General features: G+C 57.1%; 1 protein-coding gene across 1 annotated transcript; it reads left to right on the top strand.

The window, feature by feature from the left end:
* The first annotated feature begins 3,625 nt into the window (after window positions 1-3,625).
* Window positions 3,626-11,636, top strand: GRHPR (glyoxylate and hydroxypyruvate reductase). Its single transcript, XM_064437939.1, has 9 exons — window positions 3,626-3,765; window positions 3,872-4,002; window positions 4,115-4,187; window positions 4,663-4,779; window positions 5,393-5,481; window positions 6,179-6,283; window positions 7,446-7,581; window positions 8,359-8,489; window positions 11,355-11,636. Exons 1-9 carry the CDS (start codon window positions 3,701-3,703, stop codon window positions 11,474-11,476), a joined length of 969 nt encoding a protein of 322 aa, XP_064294009.1. The 5' UTR covers window positions 3,626-3,700; the 3' UTR covers window positions 11,477-11,636.
* The last annotated feature ends 211 nt before the right edge of the window (window positions 11,637-11,847 follow it).

Here is an 11,847-nt window from a genome sequence, read left to right on the forward strand (position 1 = left end):
GCTGCGTCACGTTCTCCTGAGTGAGTGACTCCACTGCATTCACCTGGATGAGCAGGGGAGGGCAGCGGGAAAGGGGAAAGAAAACCCTTGCAGCCACTGCACCACAAGATTAGTGTGGAGATGTCATGCTGAAGAGCACATACTCCTGACACAAATCCTTACGTGATCAGGGAGGAAGATAAGATGTCTGCTCTAATGATAACCCAGCTCAATACAATAAAATAAACTTCCGTGCAATTATTAACAAATAAAACGGATTCTGCTGGCATAATCTGGCAGCATACTGACGGTGGGAGCAGGCGTGCATCACGATAAAGGAAAATCCCACCAGTGGAGTACAGTTTCATTAGATAAGCTGATACCTCATATAGCACTGATGATTCATGCCAAAGAAAAGCGCTGTAAGTCCCTGGTCTCCCATTTTCCTATAAAACTCCCATTAAGATCAGACGGTTGTGCACTCCGGCTCTCTTCAGCTCTCTTGTTAAAGCTTCCATCAGATAACAAAGGCTGTAAAGTCCCGGGGCAATGATGAGGAAGAAGTCACATAGGACCCTTTGTTTTCCCAACAGGGCCAGCGCAGTGAACCACAGTGACCCAGCCAGGCTCCGGCCATGGTCACATCGCAGCTGCCAGGCCAGAGTCACAGGGTCTGAGCCTCTGCCAGCAGATTGTCCTCCATCTAAACACAAAACCGGGCGGGGGGTGGGGGGGTGCTGTAAGCCATCCCCATCTCTCACATGGCCTAAGCCCGTGGAGCGCCTGCTGTGGAGCAGCAGAGGAATCCCAGATAGACATTCTGGGGTGTTAAACTCCACCTTCCCCGTGTCCATGGATGTGTTTTCTGTACTGGTAAGACCCTGTTCGTTCCCAGAGATAATACACCTGCTTTACCCGACCTTTCTATACAAGCTCACGTCTTCTTTGGTCCCAATCCCTCCCCATACCTGTGTTCATTTTGTGATCATAAAGCAGGTTCAGATCTGGTCTCCAGCAAATTTAAATCTGGCTATTAACAAGCAAAGTCTGTTTAGCACTGGGAGAGGCTTTACTCTGCCTACCTCTGGCCTTTGGGAACCACCCAAACCACACACTGGAGGCTCTGCAGTGGAAACTCTCATCCTAAAACACTGTCCAATACCTGTAGCATCGACTGCTGACTAGAGGTGTCAATCCTTCTCCAGCAATGAAGCTTAGGCAACCAGCTCAGCCTAGGTGCATGCTGTGGGGATGATGTGTCAGAATGGGGCTGTCAGTAGTGTTTCTTCAAGTAGCTGAATGAAGGGACCTTTAGGAGATGAATGAGGTTCCTAGAGCTGCAAGTTGGGTGGCTTGTTCCTCTTGGCTGGCACGTTCTCACCCTTACTTTGGGGTAGGTATGCACTGCTTAGAGATACAGGTTGGGTCCCAGCAGGGTGTATCATCATGGCTCCTCTATGCCTCCTCAGCCAGCAGAGAGAGAAGTGCTTAAATGATGCCTCAGGAGTAAAAGACATCAGAGATCAGAACACAGTTCTGGTCAGGGACCAGACTGGGTGACCACAGCAAAACAGAAACTGTGAGGACCTGTCACCTTGTAAGCTGGTCCAGAAGCCCACCATCTCCCAGCAAAAGTGGTTTAGGTCATCACCACCCCAACTTTAATGACACTGGCACAAAGCCAAGTCTAAAAGCTGGTTGATGTAGTTCCCCACCTTACTCGGATTACCAGGCCCTTGGCTGATTGGTGATGGTATTATACAGCATTACACATTATATCTTCACAGCAGTACTTCTTATACAAAGGTATGAAATTACCACTGGGATGATGGGCAGAGTTCAGTGTCATGGTCTGCAATATTTGGTAGTAGTCCCTCTGCCAGTTCTGGAGAAGATGCTGGCGCTCATGCATAATACCCTGATGTTGCATGGAATTTGAAAAAAGTCACAAGGAACCCAAATAAATGTCTGCAAATATATATACAGGTGTACATGTATGTGCATGCATGAACGTATACGTTGTCCACACCATGGTGCCCCCTGGAACCAAGGACTGCTTGGCCATCCACATTGGCATGCATACCTGTCTGCACACACCCACACGTGTGTGAATGACTGACAGAGGGATGCACCCAAACACCTTGTTCTGTCTGTCCTTCGATTTCCCTGCTATGCTTTTCTGAGCCACCAGTGCATTGATATCTGTAAGAATTCAGCCAGATTTTATTAAAACTTCATCTTAGGTTTAAAAAATCTTCTAAAAGCCCTGCAGGGCTATTGTAAATTTCAGTCCCCTGCCAGATCGCAGGAACAGAGCAGGCAGGCAGATAGGCGGCAGGTCTGCTCTGAATGCAGACATGTGCAAGCTGTAACACAGTAGGTAGGTCTCCTCTGCCACCCACCAGTACTCCGTTTCTTGGGATTGGCAGCCTCCACACCAAATCCAGTGGAGCTACTAATCTCCAAAAGGCCTAAGGGAAGATCCCACCTCCTGCTCTATGATGCAATCCACCCTTGCCCTCACCCATCCTTAAATGTTCCCCATCAGCATCCCAGCCGGGCTCCTGCAGCCGCCCCGCAGGATGCCCACATCCCGGCCAGGCAGTCCAGGTACCCACAGACCCTCGCTTCCCCGGGGTGCTGATCGGGGAAGCGAAAGGCTGGGAGCCTTTCCCTCCTGCAGCCCAGTGCTAGGGCTTGGGGACATCTGTCCTGTGCAAGTCAGGGGCTTGGAGGCTGCATGTGGAGCGGCTTCTTTGAAGGAGACCCACCAGCAGCCCTGCAGGAGTCGGCATGGGGCGGAGGCGTTGCCGTACCCTCCTGGCTCTGGGGACCTCCCACGCACGCAAGCACCAACGGCAGCACAGTGGGTGCTGCCAGGAGCAGCCACGCTGCGGGAAGGGCTCCTCTGAGGCGGAGGAGGTGGCACAGTACAGCGAGGCAGCTCCCACCCAGGCCTCCAAGGCAGCTGGCTCCCAGGGCAAAGGTGGGCACGGCCGCGGTCTCTGCAAGGGGAGGCCCACAGCTGAAACCTCATGACCATTCACCAGCTGTTCTCACGACAAGCTGCTGGTCCGCCCGCGCCCCAGCGCACACCGTAACCCGGAGAAGGAAACGGTCCCGGTAGCCGAAGGGAGGGGCCGCAGAGCGGCCGTGCGGCCCCAGGGCGGGGTGGCGGCCGCGCCGCGCGCCGCCCCACGCAGCCTCCCCGCGCCCCGCCGCTGCCGGGGGGCGGGCCGGGGGGCGGGCCGGGGGGCGGGCCGGGGGGCGGGCCGGGGGGCGGGCCGGGGCGGGCCGGGGGGCGGGCCGGGGCGGGCGGGGGGCGGGCCGGGGCGGGCCGGGGGGCGGGCCGGGGGGCGGGCCGGGGGGCGGGCCGGGGGGCGGGCCGGGGCGGGCCGGGGCGGGCCGGGGGGCGGGCCGGGGCGGGCCGGGGCGGGCCGGGGGGCGGGCCGGGGCGGGCCGGGGGGCGGGCCGGGGGGCGGGCCGGGGCGGGCCGGGGGGCGGGCCGGGGCGGGCGGGGGCGGGCCGGGGGGCGGGCGGGGGCGGGCCGGGGGGCGGGCCGGGGGGCGGGCCGGGGCGGGCCGGGGGGCGGGCCGGGGGGCGGGCCGGGGGGCGGGCCGGGGGGCGGGCCGGGGGGCGGGCCGGGGGGCGGGCCGGGGCGGGCGGGGGCGGAGCGGTCGCCCGGGGTCGCGGCGGCGGCGGCGGCGGCGGCGGCGCGGCCATGGCGGTGTTCGTGACGCGGCGGATCCCGGCCGAGGGGCTGCGGGTCCTGTCGCAGGCCGGCGGGTGAGCGCGGGACCGGGGCCGGGCGAGGGGGCGGCGCCGGGTCGGCCCCGGCCCCGGCCCCGGCCCCGGCGGCGCGGTGACGGGCCGGGCCGCGCTCCCGCCGCAGGTGCCTCGTCCAGCAGTGGGACTCGGAGGAGCCGGTGCCGCGGGACGAGCTGCTGGCGGGCGTGGCGGGGAAGCGGGGGCTGCTCTGCCTCCTCTCGGACCGCATCGACCGCGAGGTGCTGGAGGCCGCCGGTGGGTGCGGGCTGCGGCCCCGCGGCCCCCTCCGTTCCCCTCCCCTCCCGGCCCAGTCCCGCCCCCCGCCCGGGGCGACGCTGGGCAGCCGCACGCTGGTGGTGTCTTGCAGGGCCCGGCCTGAAAGTCATCAGCACCATGTCCGTGGGGTTTGACCACCTGGCCCTGGAGGAAATTAAGAAGCGGTAATTCTCCCCTGCTCTGCCCCTCACCCTGCCCCTGTGAGGGATGGGGCCCCTCTGGGGGAGGCGGCGGAGAAGGAGGGCAAAGCGCAGAGCTCATCCTGCTCTTGACCTCTTGACGTGGCAGAGCTGCGGGTCGCTTTGGCAGGCGCCTGGCGGGCGGACTTTGGCACAGCATGGGGCTGGACAGGGTTTGCGACCTGCACCTCCCTCTTGCTAGGGTATGGCTAGGGTCACCCCCAACCCAGCTGGGGTCGGAGGAGCCTTTGGATGCTTGGGTAAGGCTAGGGTAACCCCACCCCAACTGTGGTTGAGAAGAGTCTTTGGAGGAAGGGCTGAGGAGCTAAAAGGGATGTCCCCTTGCATATAGTTTTGTGGAGACCTAGAAGAGATGTAGCATCAGCAACTCACCCAGAAATGTTGACGTAGCACCCCAAGGCTGGCAGCCTTGCCCCAGAGACGTGTGCTTGCCTTGCAGAGGGATCCGTGTGGGGTACACACCTGATGTCCTGACAGATGCCACCGCAGAACTTTCTGTAGCTTTACTTCTGGCTGTGTGCCGCCGGCTGCCAGAGGCAGTGGAGCAGGTAAAGAAGTGAGTATCGGCAGCTGCCAGCTGCAGCAAGGGCTGGCTTCTGAGCCCTGCAGCCCCCAAACCGGGAGCTGCAGGAGAAAGCGTGCCACACTTGACAGATGAAATGGGGCTGAAGTCAGAGTTTAACCCAGCTCGAACTGAACAGCTTGCAGGCCAAAGCAGAGTCACCTCAGTTCCATGACTCTTTGGAGAGGTGCTGCTCAGGGGCTGTGAGAGGGGCAGAACTCCCCTCTGTATGCTAGGTAGAGGGCCTGCGGGAGAGGGCACCCAAGGCCACTGCAGACCCCTTGAGGAAGGCACGCATAGAACATCTGGCCAGAGCTCAGTGACTGGCAGTTGTTCCAGGGCTGTGGTGAGCAGTACCTAAAATCCCAAGGCAGCTGCTGCTGCTGCTGAGCACCTGAGGTCCAAGCAGATTCCTGCAGGAGACCACTGAGGTCACTTGAAGCAGGTACCTCAGAAAGGCTGGTTGTAAGATCATCTGTCAGTGCAAAGGGCTGGCCACCTGCATTGTTGTAGTCTCTGGCGTACTTGCCCAAATGCTGGGCTGGGCTATGAGCAGCCTCTCCCATGTTCTGTCTGACATCTGTTTCTATCTCACTCTCTCTGCTAGTGGTGGCTGGACAACATGGAAGCCCTTATGGATGTGTGGCTATGGTCTGTCTGATAGTACAGTGGGCATCATAGGTCTGGGGAGAATAGGTAAGTGCAGGTCAGGCGCAGGATTTTTGTCTCCTGTGATGGCAGGGTGGTTTTGGAGGTTCAGCTGAGGTGGTGTCTCCGGTGCTCACCTATGAGAACAAGGACAGCTGTGTAGAGCCTCTCCAAACAGAAATAATGACTCACCAGGCCTAAACCTTAGAAGTTTAAAGCATTCAAGTGCATCGACTACATCTGAATGCTACAGCAAACTGCATGCTGTCCTCTTGATTTTCAGTTAAACAAATGCCCTGACAAAGTCCAAGATGACGTGCTTGTCATCCTTTCAGTTGTGGACTTTGTCAGCAGATGGCTATTTCTTTCCTCGCTTCCCAGTTTGCTCGCTAGGGTAGCTGCAGGTTTACTGTTCCGTGGCTCCCTTTCTGTAGTTTCATTCTGGTGGGGAGTCCATTCCTGCTTGCATGAGGAGCAGCAGAAGGCATCCATCTCCCCAGCCCAGGCCCTCCGCGCTCCAGGCTTGGAAGCAGCCTGGCAGGAGTGATCCTACCACAGCACCCATTTAGCGAGCGATGTGCTCTGCTTGCTGCTGCGCTGTCAGCCACATCGAGGGTGAGCGTGTCGAAGAATGGACCGCTTGGAGAGGCCTGGTGGACCCCCATGGCCCAGCGTTAGCCTCTGTGCAGCATGCCTCATGCTTACGATGGCACAGCAGCCCGACGGTCTTCTTTCTCACTCCTAGGACAGGCGGTTGCCCGCCGCCTAAAGCCCTTTGGGGTCAAGAAGTTTCTGTACACTGGCAGTCACGCGAAACCAGAGAGTGCTGCAGAGTTTGAAGCTGAGTTCGGTAAGAAAGACGCCAGGAGCAGGGGCAGAGTCGTCTGTTGCCTGGCAGCACAGACCGCTAGGGCTGGGATGGCTCCGGGGAGGTGTCGCCCCACGGGTGGGCCAGTGGGAGGGAGGGTGTGAGCTGGAGGTTATGGGTGGCTCCTTGGTGTAGCTGGTGTGAAATGCTGTGGGGGCAGCAACGGAGGGAGTGGCAAATCCGAAACACTTTCCATGCAGGGCGGTGGATGGCAGGGAGGGAAACCTGCCTCCTTTGAGCCGGGCAATTCCAGCCAGAAGGCTGGACACACCTGGGCTATCACTGACCGCTCACCATAATTGTGGCCTGTGGCTGTTTCTGCCGCTTTTGCCTTTCATCTGGTGTCCATCTCTTTGGATTTCCAGTTAGTTTCATTCCCACAAGGAAGTGGAATATAATGGGCAGGGAGGGGAAAGTGGCAGCTGCCCAGTGCCAAGATGTCCTGCAGGGAGGAGGGAACAGGCTGAGGCTGGCCACAGATCTTCATTGAGGGTAGATTTTGGTTGCTGGAAACAAACATCAGCTTTAACCTCCTGCTTCACAATGAATGTCACAGTCCAGCCAAGCCTGGGAATGTCTCTTAGCTGCTGAATGGGGCTTTTCTGTGGCCCTGTTGGAGTCCCGAGACTTGCATCGTGCTAAGTTTTCACTCTGAAGCCAGCATATTTCCAGCTGATGCTTTTTTGCACAAAGTCATTTGCAGAACTTGTCCTGCTCCTTGCAGTTTCCTCTCACCTCCAGGAGCGACAGTGGCACAACTCATTATCTGTAGGTACCGTATACAGAGATTTAATGCTGGTATAAACTGCTGCTGCCATATTTTGCTGTCTAAACATGAAATACATACCAGAGCCTCCTTTGGGCCAGATGGCTAAACTATCGCTAGATTCCCTTTTGGCTTGGATTTGAATTCAAAAGATGTAAATTCTTCTGAGAAAGAAAACACTGCAGTAGTATCTGTAGGAGTGTGCATAGTTTCTGTTGGGTGTTTTCTGGTTGTTGCGTCTCCCCATCTGTGGAGAAGGGTCAGCCAGGTCTCTCCAGAGCCATGCTTGCTTGCTGGCAAGCCTTACAGATAAAAGCGATGCTGAGGTGGGCTGGTGAAGTCCCCGAGCAGAGCTGTGACCTGTGTTTCTCCACTCAGTCCCACTCATGAGGCTGGCCGAAGAGTCGGACTTTGTTGTGGTGACATGTGCTTTGACTCCGGCCACCCAGGGAATGTGCAACAAGGACTTCTTCAGCAGAATGAAGAAGACCTCTGTGTTCATCAACACGAGCAGGTAATTGCAACTCGGTCTCCTGCATGGGGCGGGGTGACAGCTGTGGTTGCAGGGGGGATCTGGTAGGCTGTGAGATGTGCTTCCACTGGGAGTCCAGGTGGTGTGTACAGCCTTCATGGCTGCAGCCGCCAGGACTGCCCAGCATGTGGCTGGCTCTTCCAGCCCAAGGTCTCCTGGGATCAAGCCAAAGGCAGATTAAGATGTTCGGGGGGGTACAGCCCCTGTCTCCTTTGCAGGGCCTTGTGCCCCACCCCGGTGGGGTGGACGGAAGGGTGACTGTTGGGTGACGGGAGGGTGAGGCTGAGGGATTGCCCAGGAGACGGCTGCAGCTGCCAGAAGCCTTGCTCTTGGGACAGAGGCAGGTGTGACATGGCTCCTTGGCCGAGTCCAGTGGTAGCCTCCTGTTCCCACTGCCTTGTAGAGCACGGTGGCAGGGCAGAACCCGTGCAGCCCGACATGCAGCATCTGCCCAGCCGCCCGGGATGCCTTGCGCTGGCTGCGCCTCCCTCCACAGCTGCCGGGGGTTGTCCTGTGCTCCAGCACCTGGCTCTTCTCCTGATGGGCAGCCTGGAGCAGGAGCAGCTCGTTGTGCTGAGAAGTTAGGCACATCCAGAGAGTGTGACCTCTGCTCAGGCAGCCCTGTGGACCTGGATGCCACCACCGAGGCTGTCCTATGTGGCCTGTGCCCTGGCCAGGCCCCCCTAGGAGCCCATGGGACTGCTCGGAGCCCATGGGACCCCTCAGCAGCAACACAAGCTCTGCCTCTGTGTTTGCCAGGGGGGCTGTGGTGAACCAGGAAGACCTGTATGACGCACTGGCCCACGGCCAGATTGCAGCGGCAGGCCTGGACGTCACGACGCCGGAGCCGCTGCCCACTGACCACCCCCTGCTCTCCCTCAAGAACTGTGGTAAGTGGCCGGCTTGGCAGCTGGCTGCGCTCTGCTCTGGCAGCCTGCACTGGGGGTGCCCCGTGCGCCCACAGCTGCGGACCCGCTAGCTGGCGTGATGAGGATTCCTTGTCCCTCTTAGCCTGCTGGTGTGAACAAGCACTGAAACATGGAAGGGCAGAAAGGTCAAGCGTCTTTAAGCAGACTGTAGGTAGCCCCTGTACAATGCGGGGAGCTGCTAGAGGGGAATGGATCTCCATTCAGTGGGGTGAGGCATGGTGTGAAATTCATGGGGGAGCCTGATACCAGCAGGTGCCTGAATGAGAAGCCAAATCTCTGCTCATGTGCTGCCAAGCTCTGGTATTCTCTAAGCTCCTGGGCATATATTCTGCTAAAAAAGCTTCCCACGTGGCTAAAAAGCTGGGTGCTGAGTCTGCCTAGAGGAGTCTCAGCCTTGGGAGTGCTGCAGCACTGCGAGCCTGGGCTGCCAGGCACAGGGTCAGCATGTGTGCTCAGAAGCACAGTTCATTTAAGTGCTTGCCGTGCTCCCCAGTGGATGTCAGCAAATTAGCCGTGAGCTGAAGAGGCCAGCAAGTGCTCACGCTATGGGATGAACAGGAGGTGTCTTTGCAGACAGTCTAGCTGCATGCCCCGGCCAGCCCAAGGCAACTTTCACTGGGAAAGTGGTGGCTGGCGAGCTGAGGCAGCCTGTTTTCTGGATAGTAATGGGCATCAGGCAGGTAGGAAGGTGCTGGTCCCAGGACTAGTGTCTTCTCTGGAAGAGGACAGGTTGGATGAGAAAGGCCTGTTAGGCAGGGGCTTGCTCAGCTGCTTTTGTGCTTCAGCATTGCCAGGCTGCAGGAGTGGGGGCAAGAGTGCCTGCAACCAGGGGTGGTAGCTGATCACTGTTAGTTTCACCCATGCTTTCCTGAAAGCTTGCTGAGAGCTGCCGCGTGGGGCAGGATGATGTTTTACTGCAGGAGGTTAGCAGCCCTCGGTGTTTTCCTGGGATCCTCGTTGATGCAGACTGAAGGGACTGTGTAGGGGGCTGTTTCCCACGCCTGCAAGCACCAGTGCAGCTCCATCCTCACAGGTGCCAGTGGCTGGCCAGCAGCCTGGGATGAGTTAGGGACAGCTCCTGGCGTGTTCACTGCCTTCCCTCATGTGGCCTTCAGTGAGTAACTTGGCCTGTCCCCTGTAAAGTGGGGCCAAGAGCCTTCCTTTTCTCCAGCCAGGGAGCGTGTGGGTCAGGCCAGTTACAGAGTAGGGCTGACACAGACACAAGCCAGAGAGGCTTGCTTGTATCCCTTGAGGCAGAAAAGAGACAGAAATGAAAAACAGAGAAGGCACTGCTTTCTAATTAGAAAGTAAACGTCTGCGATTGTGCCATTGCTGGTGCCACGGCAGGGTGCCCGTTCCTACCTGAATGCTTGTCTTTGCCAGGGTGGGCAATCCTGCTCAGAGCTGATGCCATAAGCCAGGCCAGAGCAGCTTCCTCTCACATCAGCATGTGCTTTGGCCGCTCAAACGCACCCCAGGTATGAGATCTGGTCTGTGCATCTTCACTTGCATGGGCAACGTTATCTGAGTGGCTGTGCAGGTGCCAGCAGGATGTCCTGTCTCCTGCAAGGAGGCTTTGGGAGTGTCCAAAAAGAAACAGTAGAGGCATCCATGCAAATTTGGAACTGCCCATGACCGAGTATCCATTTCTGAAATACAAGTTCATAGCTGTTGCTTTGATTATCTTTTTGCTATAATCTATTTTCTGTTTGTTTGCTTTGGTTCCCATGGTAGACAGTGTAAGAAATTATAAAAGCAGAGGCTTTCTGGAAATATTTGCAGGACTACAGAGATCTTGGAGCTCTGGAACAACACAAGCAAGGCAAATACAGATGTATTTACTTTCACAGAAATGAGGCTTTGATGATTCTGAAATTATTCACAGATTTCACCCAAAACTGCCAAACAGTTTCAGCAGCAGAAGGAACATGGCATAAGTAGAGGAGGAAGAAGTGGTGATGTTACTTTCACACTGAATAAGGAACCCAGGCTGGCTCTTGACTGGGGGAGAAAGGACCTATGGGACGCCACAGTCCTTAGGAGAGCCTTCTGCCCCCAGGGCAGCAGCATGTCAGGTGTTCAGGCTTCTGCATTGCCTGTAGATGCTCTGTCAGAAACCAAAGAAAGGCTACAGTGCAGGCTTTTATCCATACATGGGGAAAGTACTCTCCACTACTAATATAACAATAACTTACCACTAAAGCAGCTTTGGCTCATTCCTGTACATTGCATAGAAGGAGCCTTTTCACATAAGTGGATAAAAATCTCTGCCCTGACTGTGCTGCAGCATGCCAGCTCTGTTTGGCAGGGGCTGTTTGCCTCCACACGTGCCTTCCCAGTGCACCCCTGGGTCTGTAAACCATGATGTTTTGCAACAGCCTTCGGGCTTGTGCTGCGATAATGTGTTGGTTCATGCCTATCAGTGAGCCGAACCTCCTAAAGCTGTGTGGCAATCAGGCAACAGCGTGCAAATTTCACTGCATGTTCATCTGCTGCAGAGATAGTATTTTACATCCACCACCAATTTTGAGTCTGTGCAGGAAGGTGAGTACAAGCCTGAACGCAGAAAGAAGGACCAACTTTTGGCTGAATGTCTTTGGCCTGGAGGACTTAAAAAATACCTCAGTTAGCTATTTATCAGATGTCTTTTCTGCTCTCAGTGGCTGATGATTTTGTTTCATGCTCCATGTCTGATGTCAGCTTCTGGTGGAGCAGTGGCTCATGCAGGATGCAGGTTTACCCCCTCCATGGGAAGATTTCTGAAAGAGGCTGCAAGAGGTCAGCAAAGGTAAGAAACAAGCAAGTAACCCTCCCTGTCCCCTGCAGTGATTCTGCCGCACATTGGGAGTGCCACGTACGCCACGAGGAGCACCATGGCAGTGCTGGCAGCCAACAACCTGCTGGCTGGGCTGCGAGGGGACCCCATGCCCCATGAGCTGCTGCTGTGACAGCCAGGGCCTGGCTCCTGCAGGGCTGCAGGACTTGGCCGTTACCTTCCCCTGGAGAACCTTCACCGACCAGTCCTGTGCCTCCTCACCTCTGCAGCAGCGCACCAGCAGTGCCTTCAGTGAGGGAACTGTACTATAACCATTAAAGAGAATCGGTGAACGTGTCGTGCTCATTTCATTTGAGAACAGGGTGCCCCAGGCATGTGGTGGAGCACACAGCGCTGCGGGGGGCTGCGGGTCTCATGGTCGTGTCACTGCCGCACTCAGCCGGCCATAGATGGCGTTTGGCCCCGATTCAGAAAACACTTGCAGGGTCAGGACTGTTGTGTATTTCACTAGCCAGGATGTGTCATACCATAAGGGAGCTGCTG

This window comes from Phalacrocorax carbo, chromosome Z (genome assembly GCF_963921805.1).
Source record: "Phalacrocorax carbo chromosome Z, bPhaCar2.1, whole genome shotgun sequence".
NCBI classification, from domain to species: Eukaryota; Metazoa; Chordata; class Aves; order Suliformes; family Phalacrocoracidae; genus Phalacrocorax; species Phalacrocorax carbo.

What these genes read in the sequence shown, in the direction of transcription:
- GRHPR (XM_064437939.1), top strand. Translation starts at nt 3,701, where the DNA reads ATGGCGGTGTTCGTGACGCGGCGGATCCCGGCCGAGGGGCTGCGGGTC. An exon ending in GCAGTGGAGCAGGTAAAGAA is followed by an intron (nt 4,780 to 5,392) that starts GTGAGTATCGGC and finishes TCTCTCTGCTAG; the next exon opens with TGGTGGCTGGACAACATGGA. An exon ending in AGAGTTTGAAGCTGAGTTCG is followed by an intron (nt 6,284 to 7,445) that starts GTAAGAAAGACG and finishes TTCTCCACTCAG; the next exon opens with TCCCACTCATGAGGCTGGCC.